Here is a 20,910-nt window from a genome sequence, read left to right as displayed (position 1 = left end):
AGTGGAGGTTTATGACTATAAAGTAGTGGCTCTCCTGCAATACCCAGCCTCAGTAGCACCTGAGGAATTTGTGAGACCTGCAATGTCTCCAGCTGCATCTCTGAGCTACTTGATCAGTATTTCTGAGGTGGGGCTCAGCAATCTACTTTCATGAGTCCTCCAGGTAATTCTCATATACTCTAAAGTTTGAAAATCACTGATCCTGCCGGGCGCAGTGGCTCACACCGGTAATCCCAGCACTTTGGGAGGCCGAGGTGAGGGCAGATCACTCGAGGTCCGGAGTTTGAGACCAGCCTGACCAACATGGAGAAACCCCGTCTTCTACTAAAAATACAAAAAATTAGCCAGGCGTTGTGGCGCATGCCTGTAATCCCAGCTACTCGAGAGGCTGAGGCAGGAGAATCATTTGAACCCAGGAGGCAGAGGTTGCGGCGAGCCAAGATCATGCCATTGCACTTCCGCCTGGGCAACAAGAGCAAAACTCCGTCTGAAAAAAAAAAAAAACAGAAAATCACTGATCCAATACATATTCACATGTATTTACATTCTTTTCTTATTTGTTGCTTAGGCAGGGAGAAGAGCCAAAGAAAATTAACACATAATAACTGTAATTTATGGAATTGTTGCTAATTGCTACCACAGTGGTAATAAGTGATATACACAGCATACATCCTTATTTTTACAAAAATCTATGTAGTTATTTTTGCTCCCATTTTTCAAATGAGGAAGCAATCTTTGGATTAACTTGCCCAATGTTACTTAGAGTATGTATTTCAATATAGACCATGGATTTATTCACTAGACTATACTGCTACTCCAAAGCCAAGACCTGGAAATCCCATTAAAGAACTTTACTCTTATTGCTAATTAATATAATTTTAATCTGGCTGGTGCTGAGTGTGCTTACCTGAGCAAATGGCTAACTTGTCAAGAACTATGCAGAACAAAAACATTTCTTACCAATTGTACCTATTTATGCCTGTCTTTTTAAAATGTCATCCATTTAATTCAAATTAAAAAAGCGGGGCAAAAAGTACAAAAATTATGATAGACTTATGGCAGGTCAATGAACTGGTCACATTAACCTCAAAATATCTCATGAGGTTTAAGAAAATGTTACAGTGAACATGATTCTCTAAGAACCTCAACTGATATTTGTTAACACTATCGCAGAGTGATTCAGACTTTTCATTGCCATTTACTAGATAAATGAACCACTCAAATGGCTAATTATCCACTTAGTTGGTTTTCTCATTTATAATATGAAATACCCAAAAAGTTATTGTAAGGATAAAATGAGATGACATAGATAAGTCATTTGGCACTTGAAGAATGCTATCATCATTATCATCACTAAATCAGATAGGTCATAATTAGTATTGTGTTAATTTGGACCCTGCGGAATTGCAAGATGAGATTAGTGGGTGCAAGAGATTTATTAGGAAAACATCTGTGAGGGAAAATGGGAAGGGAGCTGAAGAAGGCTGAGTCATCGGATCCTGATGCAGGTCTTACCCATGTGGAGCAAAGAGGATAGGAAGGATGATTGGACAGATAATGTCTGGAGGTGCAGTGCTAAGAAATTTTCAGCAAAGATAATGAGCCCCCAAGTCAGTGCCCCATCAGAAGAGTCCTGTGTCTCCCAGGAACTGACCTGTCTTAGTGTCCCTTGTGCAAACACAGTGGATCTCAGAACTATAGGTCAATTACATTCCTTGCAGAGAACTGAGAGGCTCCTTTCATGGCCACCACATCTTACATTGATTCCTTAGTGTGTCCCTCTAAATGTTCCACTAACACCAGCAAATGTTTGAATACAACTTAACAAAAGGCTTTAATGTTTCCTCAAGAACTCTCATTTAAGAATCACCAGCTACTCTGGATTTCTATTGAATGAGTTAATATTTATAAAGCACTTACATTGGTACCTAGCACATAGTAAGTACTGAATTGTTACTAATATGGTATTATCAGAGTTTAACTGAACTTCTGAAAGAAGGAAGACTTGTGGGACTACAAATTGCAGTCTTCTTCCAGCTAGCATTTAATGAGGTAATAATGCTGGAATAGGGGTCTCTCCTACAAGGATCTGCAATGTGGATCTACAAAACTTTTTCTACTGGGTACACCGAGAAACTAAGGCAAAGATGAGGAGAAAGTAAGGAGTCTCTTCAGAAGCAGTCTCCCATGAATTATCATAGCTCTTTGGAAGCTATTTCTTTGCCTTCAGCAGGCTCTGCCAAATAATAATTCTTTATGTGTATGTCTTATCTCTTCACCTAAGCTACACTCATGTTCATTCATTCAACAAATATCTATTGAGTACCTCCATGTGCCAGACACTGTTCTAGACGGTGAGGACACATCAATGGGCAAAAGTGCATGCCTTTGTGGAGATCACATTCTAGTGAGGGGAGACAGACCATAAACATGACACATAAGTAAATTACATAGTCTGCTAGAGGGAGATAAGTACACGGGGGGAAGTAGACTAAGATAAAGAAATCAGGTTTGAAATATTTAAAAAGTAGTCAGGGTGGGTCTCACAGAGAAGATGACACCTAAGCATGGTTCTGGGGAGTGAGCAGTGATAGTGACTTTCTTGAGGGCGCTTACCATAACTTCACCACCACAGACCAATCCTGTGCATTTGGTTAATATTTAATAAATGTTTACTGACTAAATGAAATTCAAAGACTTGGCTAAAACCACACTCTAGATTAAAGATCAGTCAAGAATGGATGTATTTTTAATACACCAAAACGGGTTTCTACTGAAGCACCAGAGTGTCCCATGCATATCCCTAAAGAAACACTGAATAATCAGTGGAAGTCACTAAAAATGACTATTACCATTTTTTTAAAAGAAGGAAACAGAACAATTCCTTTTCAAGAAACCAACTCTTACTAATCATTCTCCCACTGTTTTAATTCAGAGTTAGCATTTACTTTCCATAGTACCCTTAAATATATATGTCAATTGGCCTTGGCTTTCTGCCATAAAGAAGTTTTATGTACCATGATAAACATGGTATTTATCAGGAGGGATTTTTGCCCTTTTATTTAATTATGGGTATAAAATGGCAAAGCCATCTCAAATATATGCATGTATGAGTTCTGTAATTAATGCATCATTACATCACACTTACACACCGTTCATCAGTAGCAAGTTAACTTACATAAAGAAAATTAACATGAGCAAAATTTGTCCAACAAATTATTTCACACAGGTATATGCTTATGAATCTATTTAATTGCTCAGACTGTGCTAGAGAATACGTACCAAGAAATACATATATTTCATAAGGTTCAGTACAAAATGGATGGTTTCAATTGGGAATTTCTTACACCAACCTGATTATGAAAAAAGGAAGTCTGTATCATCTGCTTCCAAGTCTGTTATGTCCAAATATATTTTTAATTATGCATTTAGCTAGTTTCATAAATATTAGAGATTTCACCTTAAATTATTTTTGTAAATAGTTCTAGAACATGTTTTCCGATTATTATTTTCCTAATGAAGACATATATTTGACCTATGTTTATACATGTATATCCTCTACACAGTGAAACATTTTTAAAAGAGAATAGTAAAGAAAATGCGGAAGCTCTGACTCTCCAAGGCAAAGGCAAAAAAAAAAAAAAAAAAAAGAAGGGGGGAAATGTGAGGAACATTTTATTACACCTCCTGATTTTTACTCCTTGAGTTTTATTTTCTCCCCTTGTTTATTTGTTTAATGCTAGAAACTGTATTCCTAAGGAAGCATACCTCTTTCAGGTGAGCATGATAATTGGCAGATTTTGATACTTAGAGTGTGAACATACAATTAAGAAGTGATTCCCTAATAAAGATAACAATGTGACTATTTTAATTATTTTGGTGGCAGGGAGTTGGTTTTACATCATCCAAAAAAAAAAACCCTGGTTTCAAATTCATTGGTAATCAATATGCTAACTTTCTGAATCAAAATGGAGAGCCTCTCAAGAAAAAGAGCTATGCAGTCAGCAATGACTTAAATTAGTCAGGATAGCAGGAATCTGGGGTTAAGGCTGTTTCCACCATTTTGGTCTCACCACGATACGTGAGTGGGACCACAGCTGTGTAGCACTTGTTTCTGTCATAAGTGTAGCAGGTCTCTGTAGCACTGTCTTCATCACAGATATTGCTCTGGGTAGCAGTAACTATCTGATTATCCAGCTCCACTTCTGTAGGATCACATTTTTTACAGCTGAAAAGCAAACATATGCATTAGACAATCCCCTCAAATGCTGTCTCAAAATGCGACTACACATTTCAATCCAAAATCAATTAGTTCTTGCAGCTCGGACGTGACAGCAAAGGATGACTCCTTTCAGACATAAGAAGCTCTACAATACAGAAGAGCTTATGGGATTTTCCAATCTTTAATATATATTAGTTGAAAATAAGCAATATGATTAATGATGTGATAATACGATTATTTTATCTATACCATACAGCAATTTCTACTGTGCTAGGCTTATTCCCAACTGTATACCTGTTTAAACAAGTTATTTATAGTGACAAGAAAGGGAGAATTTTTTTAAAAATTTGATGTTGGAGTCTGTCATTTCCAAAGAAACACCTGCCTGTTCATAAGATCAAATCCACTTATTGAACTATTAAGAGAAATTGGCCTTTCTATGAATGCCAATAATTTTTTCTTTAGAAAAAATGTATAGCTAAATTTTATCTGTGACAAAGTTTTATGAATTTATGATACCTAATAATTAACATAGGAATTAATGTATTCAGATTATATTTGTAAATGTTTATACTCCAACATATTTTGAAAAACATTCTTACAAGGTTAAAATTAAAAGCTATTAACTTCCACATCTATGTTACTATGGAAAAAATATATCTTACAGGTCAGACAAATGGTACACAAATTTGGTTCTCATCGGTGAGGTGGGATCAGAGATATTCTCCCTGTTGTTCACAGGAACACTAAGAGAAAATAAAGAAAACAAAGTTAAAACAATGAAATACAGATACTGTTATTTCTGGTAATAGGTATACTGCCACTATTTCATCAGAACAGTACTTCTCATTGTATTTAGTACTCTATAAGCACTCTAGAGTAATACCATTACTCAGATTTTTATAGTAACTTGCTATGTTTTAAATATGTCTCATTCAAAATAAACCTCACAGCAACTCCGCTGTCAACTATCTTTGCTGACTTGGCAAATTTTTGCTTTTCCTTTAAAACTCAACTCAGGTTTTACCTCTGTAATAATTATATTGATGTTATCCTCACCCTTCAACAAACTTCTTCCTCTGCAGTCTCATTAGTGCTCATATATATTTATTATATTGAATACCATATCATAGTTGCTTGTCTACAGAGTGGTTGCTTCCCTGAGCTATGTAAGTTCCTTGAGGTAAAAACATTTATGTATTCCCAGTGCCTAGCTAGGTATGTGGTATATGGAATATGTTCAATATTTGTGAAATGGACAGACAGATATTATTATCCAGATTTTAGAGGAGAGGAAGTCATAAATAGGAGAGGCTAGTGGTCCACCCAAGTTCACACAAAAATTAAGTAGCAAAGCTGGAACTTTTTCATTGTGATGTCCTATGAAAAATTAGATAATGATTGTCAACGAGTTCAGGTGATTTCATTAACTTTAAAATTTTTTTCATCTAAGTCATCATTCCTTCTCATATGCACCCCTCCCTATCAAAAGGAACAACAAAAAACTTGTGTTTCCTAACTCAGTATTTAGCAATACCATCCAAGCCAGAAACCTGGTTATCATACCTGAATCCTCCCCCGTCACATATGTACTCAATCTCACAGTCCAGTTGATTCTAATTATTTTCATGTGTGAAATCCATCTACTTGCCTCTCTTCTCATTATTACTGCCTTAATTCAGGACACCACTATCCTTTCCTAGATTATAACAATGTCTTCCTTTTGTCTTGACCCCTTCAAAGCACTGGTCACATTATGGCCAAACGTCCTTTCTAAAATACAAGCTTAATTTCCTTCTCTGCTTAAAACCTCTAGTGTCTCTCCACAGATAACAGGGTATCCTCACAATAGCATAGAAGGCACATCCTAATATGCCCCTAACTCCCAGCTTCATCTCTCACAATGTCACGCTCCACAATGCATGCCAGCTGTAAACAATCACTTGCATTTCCACAAACGTACCATGCTTTCCTCATCTCCCATCTTAACAATAACAGTTCTAACATATAATACTGGTTACAGTGTGCCTGGTACTATGCTAAGCATATTACGTGATGATCTCATATAATCCTCACAGCAATCCTGTTTCCTTTTCCTGGAATGACCTGCCCCACCTATTAATTCTCTCACTCCCCACACACATTTAGCCAGCAAACTCCTACTGAGCTAACAGCCATCATCCATCCCACCACTTATTCCAAACACCCTTTCCTGCCTCCCACTGCCACCCTTCTCCTCTCCCTGAGGATTGGACTGGGTACCCCTCCTCAGTGCTCCTATAACAACCCATGCCCATTCCTATCATAGCACTTACAATACAGAATTGTAATTGCCTTTTTAATTGTTTAAGGTTTCCTGTTAGACTATAAATTCTCTTAAGAAATGGACTGTATTTTAAATAAACTGTTTTATCCCCACTGCCAACCCTTAATATTTGGCAGTTACTAAATAAACATTCGTTGAATGAATGAATGAATCTATTCTTAATAAGACTGTAAAGATTCTAGTATCAGAAAAAGCTTTAAATAATGAGAAAGACAAGGTAATAAACATTTTTGAGAGGCTACTATAAGCCAAACACTGTTCTTTTATGAATTATTGTATTTAATCCTCACAATCCTATAAAGTATATGTGTATATATTCACACATACATACATATCCCTTTTTTTAAAGTTTAAGAAAAAGACTTAGTTAAGTAACTTGCCCAAAGTCACATCATTTTAGTAAGTAATGGAGTTGGGAATAATACCATTAATGGCAGGCTCGGCATGATGGCTCATGCCTGTAATCCCAGCACTTCGGGAGGCTGAGGCAGGTAGATTGCTTGAAGTCAGGAGTTCAAGCCCAGCCTGGCCAACATGGTGAAATCCTGTCTGTACTAAAAATACAAAAATTAGCCAGGAGATGTGGCACACACATGTAGTCCCAGCTACTCGGGAGGCTGAGGCAGGAGAATTGCTTGAACCCGGAAGGCAGATGTCGCAGTGAGCCAAGATCATGCTACTATACTCCAGCCTGGGCAACAGGGTGAGACTCTGTCTCAAAAAAAAAAGAAAAAACAAAAAAGCCGGGTATGGTGGCTCATGTCTGTGCTTTGGGAGGCCAAGGTGGGCAGATCACCTAAAGTCAAGAGTTTAAGACTAGCCTGACCAATATAGTGAAACTTTGTCTCTACTAAAAATACAAAAAAAAAAAAATTAGCTGGGCATGGTGGCACGTGCCTTTAGTCCCAGCTACTCGGGGAGACTGAGGCAGGCGAATTGCTTGAACCCAGGAGGCGGAGGTTGCAGTGAGCCAAGATCGCAGCACTGCATTCCAGCCTGGGTGACAGAGGGAGACTCCATCTCAAAATAATAATAATAATAATAATAATAATAATAATAATAATACCATAATGGCACAGCAATGGTAATATACTTTCAGAAATCAGAACAGGGAAGATCAACACATCAGGCAAAGTGTCATGAAGTATCTAAATTATCTGATTTCAGTAAACAATATAGTATAAAAAGAGTCATTTCACAAAATTAAAAGATGAATTAGAAGATCATGGAGAGCCATTTTAAAAATCTCACATAAGATAGACACTCTTCAACATGGCTTAAGTGCCAATGTCATGTATGCCATTCTTTCCAATTACCCACTACTCCAGCTGTTCTGTCCCTAACACGAAGCTATGTGGGCAGGATCTCAGTGGTCAAAGAAAACCTGCTAGAGGAAGTGATGGCTGAACTAAGACATGTACATTGAGAAGGAGTTAACTAGGCTAAGAAGGGTGGGACAGAGTTCTTCAAACAGAGGAACTAACAAGTATAAAAGCACTGTGAATGTGGGGAAATAGAGACATTACAGCAGTCCTGAATTTATTTATTTATTTATTTATTTATTTATTTATTTATTTATTTATTTATTTATTTTTATTTTTTATTTTTTGAGGAAGTCTTGCTCTTGTTCCCCAGGCTGGACTGCAGCAATGATGCGATCCTAGCTTACCGCAAACTCCTCCTCCCGGGTTCAAGCAATTCTCCTGCCTCAGCCTTCCGAGTAGCTGGGATTACAGGCACTTGCCACTACGTCCAGCTAATTTTTGTATTTTCAGTAGAGACGGGGTTTTACCATGTTGGCCAGACTGGTCTCAAACTCCTGACCTCAGGTGATCTGCCCGCCTTGGCCTCCCAAAGTGCTACGATTACAGGAGTGAGTCATCACGCCCAGCCCCAGTAGTGCTGAATTTTTAAACATAAAGTAAAAGAAAAGTGGCAATGGATGATCTTGAGAGTTATGCTAAGCTTTGTAGGTCAGGCCGAGGCATTTGTAATATATCCTAAGATCAACGTTGGGGAAACCATCACAAGGCTTTTTTTTTTTTTTTTTTGTGAGACGGAGTCTTGCTCTGTCACCAGGCTGGAGTGCAGTGGTCGGATCTTGGCTCACTGACTGCAAGCTCCGCCTCCTGGGTTTACGCCATTCTCCTGCCTCAGCCTCCCGAGTAGCTGGGACTACAGGCGCCCGCCACCTCGCCCGGCTAGTTTTTTTGTATTTTTTGTTTTAGTAGAGATGGGGTTTCACCATGTTAGCCAGGATGGTCTTGATCTCCTGACCTTGTGATCCGCCCGTCTCAGCCTCCCAAAGTGCTGGGATTACAGGCTTGAGCCACCGCGCCCGGCCCACAAGGCTTTTAAGCAGGATAGTGACAATAATTGGCACATAGATTAGGTGAATAAATAATAGTAAATATTTTTTAATATGTCCCAGAAATATATAAGCTCTAAAAGGAATATTCTCTATTTATTTTTACAATAATCCTATGAGTTGAGCGTGATTTTTTTCCTCATTTAAAGATGAAAAAGTTGAAGTTCAAAGTAGATAAGTAACTTGCATACAAGAACACACAGCTATTAAGTGTCCCAGACAGAACTTAAAACAAAATTGTTAAACACATTATACTTTTCCAATTGATTGAAAGGAATGGAATGCCTGTTTCCTTTCTATAGGAGATTTGATTGGGGAAAAACTATTAAGGTAGGAGTGGTTTACAAGGAAAACTTATAACTGATTGGATCCAATAGAAATCTAATTTCTCAAATAGTATCAGCATTCTTGCTATTGAAAAAGAGCTATATAGCATATAACTCTGGACTGTGTGTGAAATGAAATGAATATCTGAAATCCAATCTAAAAGTGAGATCGAATCAAATTAGTTAATGTGATCAGTCTGCCTTATCTCGATGCAGACATCTGATTACAGTGTAAAAGACTCAGTTATCTATATATGCAGATAACTTTAGTGTTATCTGCAGTTTCAGTTTGAACTGATCAAGGGCAACTGAAAGTTCTGATTCAAATTGAAATAATTTGGCCAGGCGTGGTGGCTCAGGCCTGTAATCCTAGCACTCTGGGAGGCCAAGGCAGGAGGATCGCTTGAGCTCAGAAGTTCGAGAACAGCCTGGGCAACATAGTGAGACCCTGTCTCTAGAGAAAAATAAAAAATTATCCAGGTGTGGTGGTGCATGCCTGTAGTTACATCTACTGAGGAGGATCACTTAAGCCTGGGAGTTCGAGGCTGCGGTAAGCAGTGATCTTGCCACTGCACTCTAGCCTGGTGACAGAGTGAGACCCTGTCTCAAAAACAAGCAAACAAAATAAATAAATAGAAATAACTTCATATAACAGTGCATGTTGATGACTAGATAACAGCCTTTGTTTATAATTTGATGTAGCCCACTGATTTTAGATTGCCTGTAATCTTTCATTCTTACTTCTAATTTCAATAAAATTGCCTCAAGTTCATTCACAAGATTCAATTCTTTACTCATGTAAAGTGCTACACAGCAAAAAGTGGAGTAAAGATGTAGGTATTACATTCAAACAATGCTTAGCGTCAGAAAGTATCTCTGCTTAGAACAGGAATAAAAGGAATATGGAATGCCACATACATAATTCGGATGTTTCTCTCCACAATGTCCTCATTAGGATCTTCGGAAGAACGGATGATTCTGGAAGTAATCCGGGCACACTTACATTTGTTGTCAACAAGAACAATCCTTTCACCTTCTTGAGCTTGAAAGGTAAACGTATTACAAAGAAAGGAAAACAAATGTCAATTTATATATTTTGTATTGAGTTATTTTATCTTTCTTGCCTGCAGAAAAATAGTTTTATGGTTGGTTTGTCTCAGCTTTATCCATTTGTTCTCTAAGCAGAATCTTACATCACAGTGAAGGAAATCCGAAAGTACTCTAAAAGGAATTTTCACTTTTTTCTTGAACCAGTGTATGGGAATCTGGGATAAAATAATTCTGATTTTCACATCCTTCCTGATCTCTCATTTGTACTTAAAATGTTTTTTGTATAAATTGTATTATAGTTAAGAACAGGCATGTTTTCCTCCAAGATAACCTTATTTTGTATGACTTTTAAATATTCTCTACCACAATTATCTGCCTTTTCATAACAGATTATCATAGTACATAATTCAATAAAAAATAATAAAGACTATATTTCTTATAAGAATTATTTTAAGCAGGGTGCAGTGGCTCATGCCTGTAATCCCAGGACTTTGGGAGGCCGAAGAGGGCAGATCACAAGGTCAGGAGTTCAAGACCAGCCTGGCCAACATAGTGAAACCCCGTCTCTACTAAAAATACAAAAATTAGCCGGCATAGTGGTGAATGCCTGTAGTCCCAGCTACTCGAGAGGCTGAGGCAGGAGAATCACTTGAACCCAGGAGGTGGAGGTGGCAGTGAGCCAAGATCATGCCACTGCACTACAGCTTGGGCAACAGAGTGAAACTTCATCTCAAAAAAAAGGAAAAAAAAAAGAATTATTTAAAAAGATAGAGTATGTATGACATAAAATGCTATAAATTTGCAAAAGCAATTTAGAAATATTATGAGGTATAAGCTCAATTGAATATGCCTGTATACAGAAAAAAATGAATAAATGAATAAATACACATATGACCATTAAAGCCTTAACTTTGAATATCAAAATTTATTGTCTAATCTGAATATTAGACAAAAAGGTCTGATAAGTTGTTTGTTTGTTTGTTTGAGATAGTGTCTCACTCTGTCACCCAGGCTGGAGTGCAGTGGCATGATCTCAGCTCACTGCAACCTCTGCCTCCCGGGTTCAAGCGATTTTCCTGCCTCGGCCTCCCAAGTAGCTGGGACTACAGGTGTGCACCATCACGCCTGGCTAGATCTTTGTGGTTTTTTTAGCACAGATGGAGTTTCACCATGTTGCCCAGACTGGTCTTAAACTCCTGACCTCAAGTGATCCACCTGCCTCGAGCCTCCCAAAGTGCTGGGATTACAGAGCCACTGCACCCAACCTTGATAAGTATTGCAAGGAATAAACAAAGGAAATTTTGTATCATCTGGATTTGGACTAACAGCTTTTATTTTAATTTTCTATTTTTGAGACAGAGTTTCACTCTTGTTGCCCAGGCTGCAGTGCAATGGCGCAATCTCAGCTCACTGCAACCTCCACCTCCCGGGTTCAAGCGATTCTCCTGCCTCAACCTCCCAAGTAGCTGGGATTACAGGCATGTGCCACCATGCCCATCTAATTTTTGTATTTTTAGTAGAGACCGAGTTTCACCATGTTGGTCAGGCTGGTCTCGAACTCCTGACCTCAGCTGATCCACCAGCCTCGGCCTCCCAAAGTGCTGGGATTATGGGCTTGAGCCACCGTGCCCAGCAAATTACCACCAGATTCTAAAAATTCAATAATAGTTTTACATAAGTAATGCTATTAAATAAGAGTGCTAATTAATAATAACGATGATGCTGGCCGGGTGCAGTGGCTCACGCCTGTAATCCCAGCACTCTGGGAGGCCAAGGTGGGTGGATAATGAGTTCAGGAGTTCCAGACCAGCCTGTCAATATGGCAAAACCCTGTCTCTACTAATAACACAAAAATTAGCCAGGCGTGGTGGTGCACACCTGTAGTCCCAGCTACCAGGGAGGCTGAGGCAGAAGAATCGCTTGAACCTCAGAGGTGGAGGTTGCAGCGAGCTGAGATTGTACCACTGCACTCCAGTCTGGGCGACAGCGAGACTCCATCTCAAAAATAATAATAATAATAATAATAACGATGATGTTAAATATGCTGTATTCGTATAATTTTAGCTAAGTGACCTTTAACAATTCCTCTCATTAAGCCTCAACTAAAAAAACACAGATTTAGCACATGAATTCAAGTTATAAAGTTTAAATGATCAGAATAGTTATAATTTTAACTGGAAGTCTGTTCCTGAGACGATTCCCAGAGCAGAGAGAACCTAACGCAGTATTTCAGTCTTAATGATAAAAGCCACCACAAAAACATTTTAAGACCATTGTTATTGTACTTGTAATTGTTTGAAGCACTTTATAATGCATTATTACACCATTATTCATAAGTTCCTAATGAATCTTCTGACACAGTCTGTGTAATATTGGAAAGAAACATTATGGAGTCAATTCAAGGTAATGAAATAACTCATTAACATCTGAAAAAGGTAAAATGACCTAAATGATGTCCTCTTTTCTACTTGTGTATCCATGACTCTTAAACGTTTTTTCTCAGTGAAACACAAATAAGCACATAATGCCTGACCAAAAATACAGATTGTTGAGGAGTGACTTAACTATTGAGTCTTAAATAGAAAATGTCTATATTCTATTATAGCATATAATTATTTCCTTACCAGAAACCTGGGAAGTTAATATATAAAAATATTAGGCAGCCTAACATCTATTAGAAATACATAGCTGTCAGAAAATTTACAAATACTTTCAATTCACCAAGACTTAGAGTCTGACATTTGATCTCACCAATAGGCAGTATTTTTCCTAACAAACCTGATATTAGGGACTGTGCTTTACTTTATTCCAAGAGCATCTGACACATAGTAGTTGTTCAATGAATATGTGTTAAATGTAATTCAGTTCAAACAAATAAGAAAATAGATTTAACAACATATGCTAGATATGACTATAAAGAGTTTACTAAAAAGTGATTGCCTTACACAAGGCAGAATAGGATAGTAGGAGTGTGGGCTATAGGGTCAGATTGCCTGGGTTCTACTTCCTCTCTTGCTTGATGTATGACTTTGGTAAGTTATTTCACCTCTGTAAGACTCAACTGGCTCAACTGTATGTCAGAAGTAATAATAGTATTTATCTTCACATGGTTACTGAGAGAATTAAATGGAATATTATATGTAAAGGAATTAGCATGATACCTAGAATATCATATTCAGTAAGTGATAGCCATTTTATATACAGATGGTCCCCAGCTTACCATGGTTCTACTTAGAATTTTCCTACTTTATGATGCTGTGAAAGTGATATGCATTCAGTATGCTCCTCAGCTACAATGGGGCTACCTCCCTATAAAGTCATTGTAAGTTGAAAGTTGAAAATATCACACTTTTGATATTTGCAACTTTCAACTTTGTAGGGTTTATAGGGAAATAGCCCCATTATATATATTTTTAGATATGTACATATACTTATGTTGTACATCCTTTAGTAATATTTTATATTTTAAATCATTAGAAAAGTTATTCTTGATGCTAAATTAGTATAAATATATATATAATGCCTATTCCTAATCACATTTCTGTCATTATTTGTCTTGCAATAAGAACCACAGACTCAGTGATAGGAACAATCCAGACAAATTTTAATGTGCCCTTCTAAATGAAAATGATTTAATACTGTACCTCTAAATTCAGAATGTATTCCATTTTCTGAAGTTGTTTGAAAGATCAATAAACAAAATAACAAAAGTTCAGTCATCAATTTATAGGCAACCTGTATAACATTAAACATTGTTAAAGGGTCATAATAAATCTATGGGCTCAGATCCAGGAAAGCTGTTAAAACCAATACCAGCCTCTTTGGGGGAATAAAATCCCAATGCATTCCATGTTGTACTTACAGTAATTATTATTTCACTTCTCCAGAATATTAATTTAAGAGACTCAAGGGAAGGATTATAGATTTTTAGGATTCAATGTGGACATTCATATAAGTAGGACTATCTGTAGTTAGCTAATTTCTTATTCTCTAGTTTGTAGTAGGCAAATAACTAAGAGAAAAAATAATTAAAAGATTCTTATCTGTGTAAAGTCAACTACCATAGAAAGATGAAAGCATGTTAGAAACAGTAGCTGGCCTGCTGGCCAACCAAAGCATAGGCATAAATGTTTAAAACTGAAAAACAGATCTGTCCTATATTTTTCCTTTGATTTTCTAAATATCACATACCTTTTACATGAACAGCCTTAACAAAAATGGCCAGGACTCCCCAGAAAAGCAAATGGTTCTTCATCTTGACTTCACTTCTTCTGAAAAACTGGAGCAAAAAAAGTCAGGGTTAAGGTGTGTGATCTATAAGGAGTGTGCAAATGATGGTGCTTCTGCTTTCCTAAAATAACACTCCAGGCAGCTAACAAACTAAAAACAATCACAACTGTGGCTGAAGTCTGCAGTTTGAATGCCGAGCTGGAAAAATATATGACTCACATTTAAGTATTTTCTTGCAAAGCATCCAAAAAAAAAAAAAAAAACCATAATTTGATGCAATCATATTTTTTTGCATTTACACTATATAAATGTTTAAACCAGAAGACTAATAATAATTTCCCAAAGAAGGATTCCATTAAGAATGTTGAAATAGGGACTTTCGGTTTTATTACCTAGATATATTCATATTAGTCTTCAAATCAGATATCTGACATTTGCCATGCCTAGAATAATAAATGAAGTGAAGTGAAGGAGGAGAGATGAAGGAAGGGGAGAGAAATGAAAGTCCTTTAAGGTCCCAAGTGTACCTTATGTTAATTTTTTATACTAGTCCTTAATTAACCAAGCTACCAGATTTAAATATATATTTTGTATATACCTTACAAATATATATTTTGTATATTCCTTACAAAACATATATGTTGTATATTCCTTACAAAATATATACGTTGTATATTCCTTACAAAATATATGCGTTGTATATTCCTTACAAAATATATACATTGTATATTCCTTACAAAATATATATTTTGTATATATTTTGATTACTTTCAGTTATTTTATAAGCTGAAACATGGAACTGGAATTAGAAACTGGTAGATACTCAGCTGGGCACAGTGCCTCACACCTGTAATCCCTGCACTCTGGGAGGCCCAGGCAGGTGGATCACTTGAGGTCAGGAATTGGAGACCAGCCTGGCCAACATGGTGAAACCCTGTCTCTACCAAAAATACAAAAATGAGCTGCACATGGTGGCGAGCGCCTGTAATCCCAGCTATGCAGGAAGCTGGGGCAGGAGAATCGCTTGAGTCTGGGAGGCAGAGGCTGCAGTAAGCCGAGATGGCATCACTGCACTCTAGCCTGGGTGACAGAGGGAGACTCTATCTCAAAAAAAAGAAGAAGCTGGTAGATACTAGATAAATAAGTTGCCATATTTTAATTCGATAACATTAAGACAGACCTTGTGTCTAGTTACACCTTTCGGAATTGTAAACCCGTAAAATGATTTGTATTTGAGATGCCTCAACAGAAAACTGAATCCCTGCAGTATTTTGTGTAAAAATTGTTTCACTTAATTAGTGTCATTTTTTTCTAACTGAGCTTTTGGGGAGCACCCCCTGCACTCCCACTCCAACATGCTAGAATTTCCTCTCTCTTAGGCAAGGTTGGTTCCAAGAATATGCTGGTTACACAACAGCATCAAATCTGTGTTACTTTTGGTTCTCAGCTCTAATTTTTGAAGTGACTCCTAGAATTTTAAGAGGTAATTAGGAGTACTTCAGAATCATAAGTAAGCCAAGCTGACTTCAAAGCTAGAAGTACGAAATGACAGGATGAAAGAGACATTAAAGGCTAGCACATGATTGCACTTCTTCAAAGAGTATGTATTGAAAGTCTGTAAGAACAAAGTGCCAGGCACTATCACATGCAATATTACTATACTGTCAAAGTTTATCTTTATGTTAATTTCTACTATCAGTAGGACTTAGGAACTACTTGAGTTTAGGGAAAATATACTGGCATCACATGAAGAGTTTATTAAAAAAAGAAACAGACCTGAAAGTACATTATTTTAGTTTGTGGTCAGGATGTCAAAACTATCAACCACCCTAAAAGATCCTCACCCCCAACTGAAGTTTCTAAATAAGTGACTAATTCAATTACTCAAAAAAAAAAAAGGGGGGGGAATTAATAGTGAGCTAGATACCTTTTTAATTCTTGAAAAATAAACTCAAGGCTAGACTGCCTTCCCAAAGCAAGTTGGACAAATCCTTGGGAACAAATTAAAGCTCCTCCAAAAGTTTCTTTTTTTATAACAGCAAAGATTGTTTAACTCATAATTACTAACCTAAGAAAAGCTCTGTATTTGATATTTTCATTCTTCCATCCTTGCTTTTTTTTTTTTTTTTTTTTTTGAGACAGAGTTTCGCTCTTGTTGCCTAGGCTGGAGTGCAATGGTGCGATCTCAGCTCACTGCAACCTCTGCCTCCTGGGTTCAAGCGATTCTCCTGTCTCAGCCTCCCGAGTAGCCAGGATTATAGGCATGTGCCACCATGCCCGACTAATTTTGTATCTTTAGTAGAGACAGGGTTTCTCCATGTTGTTCACGCTGGTTTTGAACTCCCAACCTCAGGTAATTTGTCTGCCTCGGCCTCCCAGAGTATTGGGATTACAGGCATGAGCCACTGCACCCAGCCAATCTTGCATTTTTATATTTTGATTATGTAAACTATAAATCTAAAATAAATTGTGTTAATAAAAATAAGGTGTGACACATTTGTTATTAGAAGAGAATTACCTATGCTGGCAACATAGGATCTGGTCTAGTGTTTTGCCTTGGGTGCTCTAGGGATCATCTGACTAGAACCACTTGTAGTACTGGTTAAAATATGGATTTCCTGGCAACACTCAGAATTTCTGGAGATGTGGCCTTGGAATATATATTTTCAAAAAGTATCCCAGTTGATTCTGATGTGCATTGAAGTTTGCAAACTAATGGAGAAAAAGGCTGGCCTGGAGCAGGAGGTAAGGGGGTGCAGAATAACTAGCAGCATTAACTATTTATGGAAGAATAAAAGGTTAATAAAGGTAATTTTTAAATAAATAGTCATACTGAAAAGTTAGCTGTAGTTTGTATTTGCTTATAATTCTGTGCCATAGGTAAGCTGTTGCATATTCTTTTTATAATTAACCTACTATATACAAATGCAAGTTCCAGTTTAATTTTTAAACCATTTCTTTACCAGTTTTAGTTATGTTTTTGCCACTAAAGAAAAATGTAAAATGTGAATAGTAGAACTCTTTACATGTGTGTTAAGTGATTGAGAACTTAGCCATGTGTTCTAAAAAAAAAAAAAAGGCTTATTTTCCTATACTTACATTTAAGATTTGTGTAGTAAGATATTCAGTGATAGACTCAGCTGGATGAAAGAGATCTTAAAGGTAATTTAGTCTCACCTTCATGACTCTCAAATTTTTTTTCAATATTCTATACAACTAAATTCAGCATTTATTTGAAAATCATCCAAAATAGTTGGATGCTTCACTCCCTGTGGACACAGCTCATTGTATTTTGGGATATGCAAACTGTGACAAGACTTTATTCTCATGGAACACAGAGAATATTACTCCCTGTTTTCCTCCTGTCTCACTGGTGACTCCTTCTGGGTCTCCTGCTAAATTTTCCTCTGAATATTGAGGGCATCAAGGCTTAATTCTCATCTTTTCTATTCTCTTAGCCTCTCCCTAATTAATTTTAACTTATTCCATGCCTTTAAACATAGGGCACACTGAGGACTCTCAAATGTATTACTTTAACTTTGACCTTGCCCATTGAGTTCTAAATGCCTATGTCCAACTTTGTATTTTATATCTCTATGTAGCTATCTAAATGGGTATCTAAAACTTAACCAGGTAAAACGGTAATCTTGATGACCAATCCACCCTCACACTCCCATACCAATCTCTTTCTGTCTCAAGTTTTCCCCCATCTCAGTAAATGGCACCTCCATTAGTTACTCAAGCCAAAATCCTCTTCTTCGGTTCCTTTCTTCTCCTCTCCCCTACATCCAATTTACCAGCATGACCTGTCCGCTTTCTCTCCAAATCGTGTCCCAAATTCATCTGATTCTCTCCATTTTCACTACCAACCTAGTCCAAGCCTCCATCCTCTTTCCTAGACTACCATAATAGCTTCTATAATTAAAAAGCAACTTTTCCTTTCACTCAGCATTGGTGACTAAGGCACACAGATCATAAACAAAAATGACTAAGTACTACAAATCTAAAGCAAGCCAAATACTTTCTCCAACGTTTGTTAAGAGGCAACAAAGCCAAACACAGTGGTGCATGCCTGTAGTCGCAGCTACTCAGGAGGCTGAGGCAGGAGGATCACTTGAGGCCAGGAATTGAAGGCCAGGCTAAGGAAGATAACAGTAGTTTTCAATATGTAACTATTATGTACCCATAAGAATTTTTTTCTAAAAAGAGGCAACAAAACTCAATCTGCTTCCATCAACCACCACTCCACCACTCCCATACACTCCCATCTTGTCTTTAGAAGACCAGGGAGGGAAGAAGGGGAATAGCAGCAGCTGTTACCTTGTTGAAATCACAGTGTTTGTAATAAGAGACTCCCACACACATATCCCACCTCACTTCACCCTTGGGAGAGTAGAGTGTAAAGGTGGGGCACTTTCCTCTCCCCAGATTCAAGTGAGGGAGAGTTTCAAGAAAATCCCTCAAGAGATCAGGGACCTTAAAAGAAGGGGAGATTGAGAAGCAATATAGCATAATAGTTAAGAGAAAGGGCTCTGAGCCTGACTGATTGGGTTTATCCCCCAATTCCACCACTCTCTAGCTAGGTAACACTGGACAAACCTTGAACACATCACTTAATCTCTCTTAATTTCCTCTATCTGTAAAAGGGGGAAAATAACAATATATGCTTCATAGGATTGTTGTCAGCGTTAATATTTATTACATCTATTACATCATGTGAAGAAGTTAGATCTTGGCACACACTGTTATATAAGTACTAGTTACTTATTATTATCATCACTGTCATCATTATGTCTTAACTCCTTGTGGAGTTGCAGAAATGCAGCTACCAACTGCAATGAAGTTTGGGGAAAGCATTCCTGGGAGAACTTGACATGGTCCCTTGGGTTGTGGATGTGTAGGAACATCAAAAATGATACATGATCATGCTTTATAAAGTATAAATGAAAATATCCAGTTTCCAACTTAGGATGGGTGAGGAGGAAGTACACTTGGAAGATATGCTAGCTTTATTTGTAATAGCCTTAAGCTGGAAGCAGTCTAAATGTCCAACAACAAATTGGATAAACAAATTGTGGCATATCCATTACCCAATAATAAAAATGAATAAGCTACTAATAGATACAATATGGATGAATCTCAAAATAATTATTCTCAGGGAAAGAAGCCAGATAAAAATTGTTTTAAGAAAGTACAGGCCGGGTGCAGTGGCTCACGCCTATAATCCCAGCACTTTGGGAGGCCGAATTGGGCAGAACACAAGGTCAGGAGTTCTGCCCAATTTGTTTCCAGTCTCTCCGAAATCACTGTCCTGCATTGCCTAATGTCTTGAAAACCAGTGTTTCTTCTGCATTTTCTCACTCATAGGTGGGAACTGAACAATGAGAACACTTGGACACAGGATGGGGAACATCACAGACCACGGCCTGTCATGGGGTGGGGGGAAGGGGGAGGGATAGCATTAGGAAATGTACCTAATGTAAATGACGAGTTAATGGGTGCAGCACACCAACAAGGCACATGTATACATATGTAACAAACCTGCATGTTGTGCACATGTACCGTAGAACTTAAAGTATAATAATAATAATAAAAAGAAAACCAGTGTTTCTTAAATTTTGTCATTTTTTTCTAGCTGGTTCAAATGGCAGGGAAAATCTCCACTGTTAATTCCATCTTGTTTAGCATTGCACACTTGAAATTAAGAGTGAGTTTGAGATACAAGCTTTTAGACTGAACTAGACTTTTAAAAAATGAGGGTTAATATTTGTAGCAATTTTACAATCACAGCAAATAAACTAGATTTTTTAATAATGAAAAATATTTTTAAATTATAGAATCTTCCCAAAACATTGTCCAAAAGGCAAAGAAAAATTAAATTACAGTAACTGAGAGGCAATAATTGGACAAAAATATGGTTTCATGTTATAACTCATTAAACTGTTCACTGTTCCAAACTCTTCTCTAGTCTTCTTACCTGCCACAATTCGTTGTCCACTTACCATGAAAAATGATCTTTTCAAAAGGTAAATTAGATCATATCTGATTTAAAACCCTCCAGTGGCTTCTCATTACACTTAGAATAAATTCAGAGTCATTAGCCTTCCTGATTTTCTGCAACTCCCCCTTCCACTCAACACTCTCCAGCTACTCTGCTCAAGGCCTTCGTATTGTCTTAGTCCCCCTGCCTGCAACAGTTTCCATAGCCTTGCATGGCTGACCCCTTACTACCAAGTCTCAACTCCAATGTCATTGCCTCAGAGAGAACTTTTCTGGCTGATAATCATCCTGACCAATCACCAATCACTATCATATTGCCCTGTTTTATTTTCTTCATAGTTTTTATTAGTTTGAAATTCTTTAGTTTACTTAGTTGTAACTGTCTCCT

The 20,910-nt window shown here is 37.3% G+C and overlaps 1 protein-coding gene across 7 annotated transcripts in view; it reads right to left on the bottom strand.

Annotated features, from left to right (window-relative positions):
* Positions 1-3,232: 3,232 nt before the first annotated feature.
* The window catches only part of JCHAIN (joining chain of multimeric IgA and IgM), a 31,330-nt gene continuing 13,652 nt past the window's right edge, over positions 3,233-20,910 (bottom strand). For 3 of the 7 annotated variants that reach the window (XM_023190225.1, XM_023190224.1, XM_023190222.1), the window contains exons 2-5: positions 14,484-14,571; positions 10,161-10,284; positions 4,888-4,968; positions 3,233-4,228 (exon numbers count right to left, since the gene is read on the bottom strand). In XM_023190225.1, the coding sequence (XP_023045993.1) occupies positions 4,018-4,228; positions 4,888-4,968; positions 10,161-10,284; positions 14,484-14,547 (480 nt within the window). In that variant the 5' untranslated portion in view covers positions 14,548-14,571 and the 3' untranslated portion in view covers positions 3,233-4,017. Of the gene's footprint in view, positions 4,229-4,887; positions 4,969-10,160; positions 10,285-14,483; positions 14,572-14,741; positions 14,761-14,914; positions 15,042-15,120; positions 15,140-15,205; positions 15,225-20,910 lie in introns of those variants that run through there. The other 4 variants (XM_023190227.1, XM_023190223.1, XM_023190221.1 and 1 more) reach the window with 4 other exon arrangements.

This window comes from Piliocolobus tephrosceles, chromosome 3 (assembly GCF_002776525.5).
Source record: "Piliocolobus tephrosceles isolate RC106 chromosome 3, ASM277652v3, whole genome shotgun sequence".
NCBI classification, from domain to species: Eukaryota; Metazoa; Chordata; class Mammalia; order Primates; family Cercopithecidae; genus Piliocolobus; species Piliocolobus tephrosceles.
Note: the sequence above shows the minus strand (reverse complement) of the source record. Positions and strands in the feature narration are given on the sequence as shown.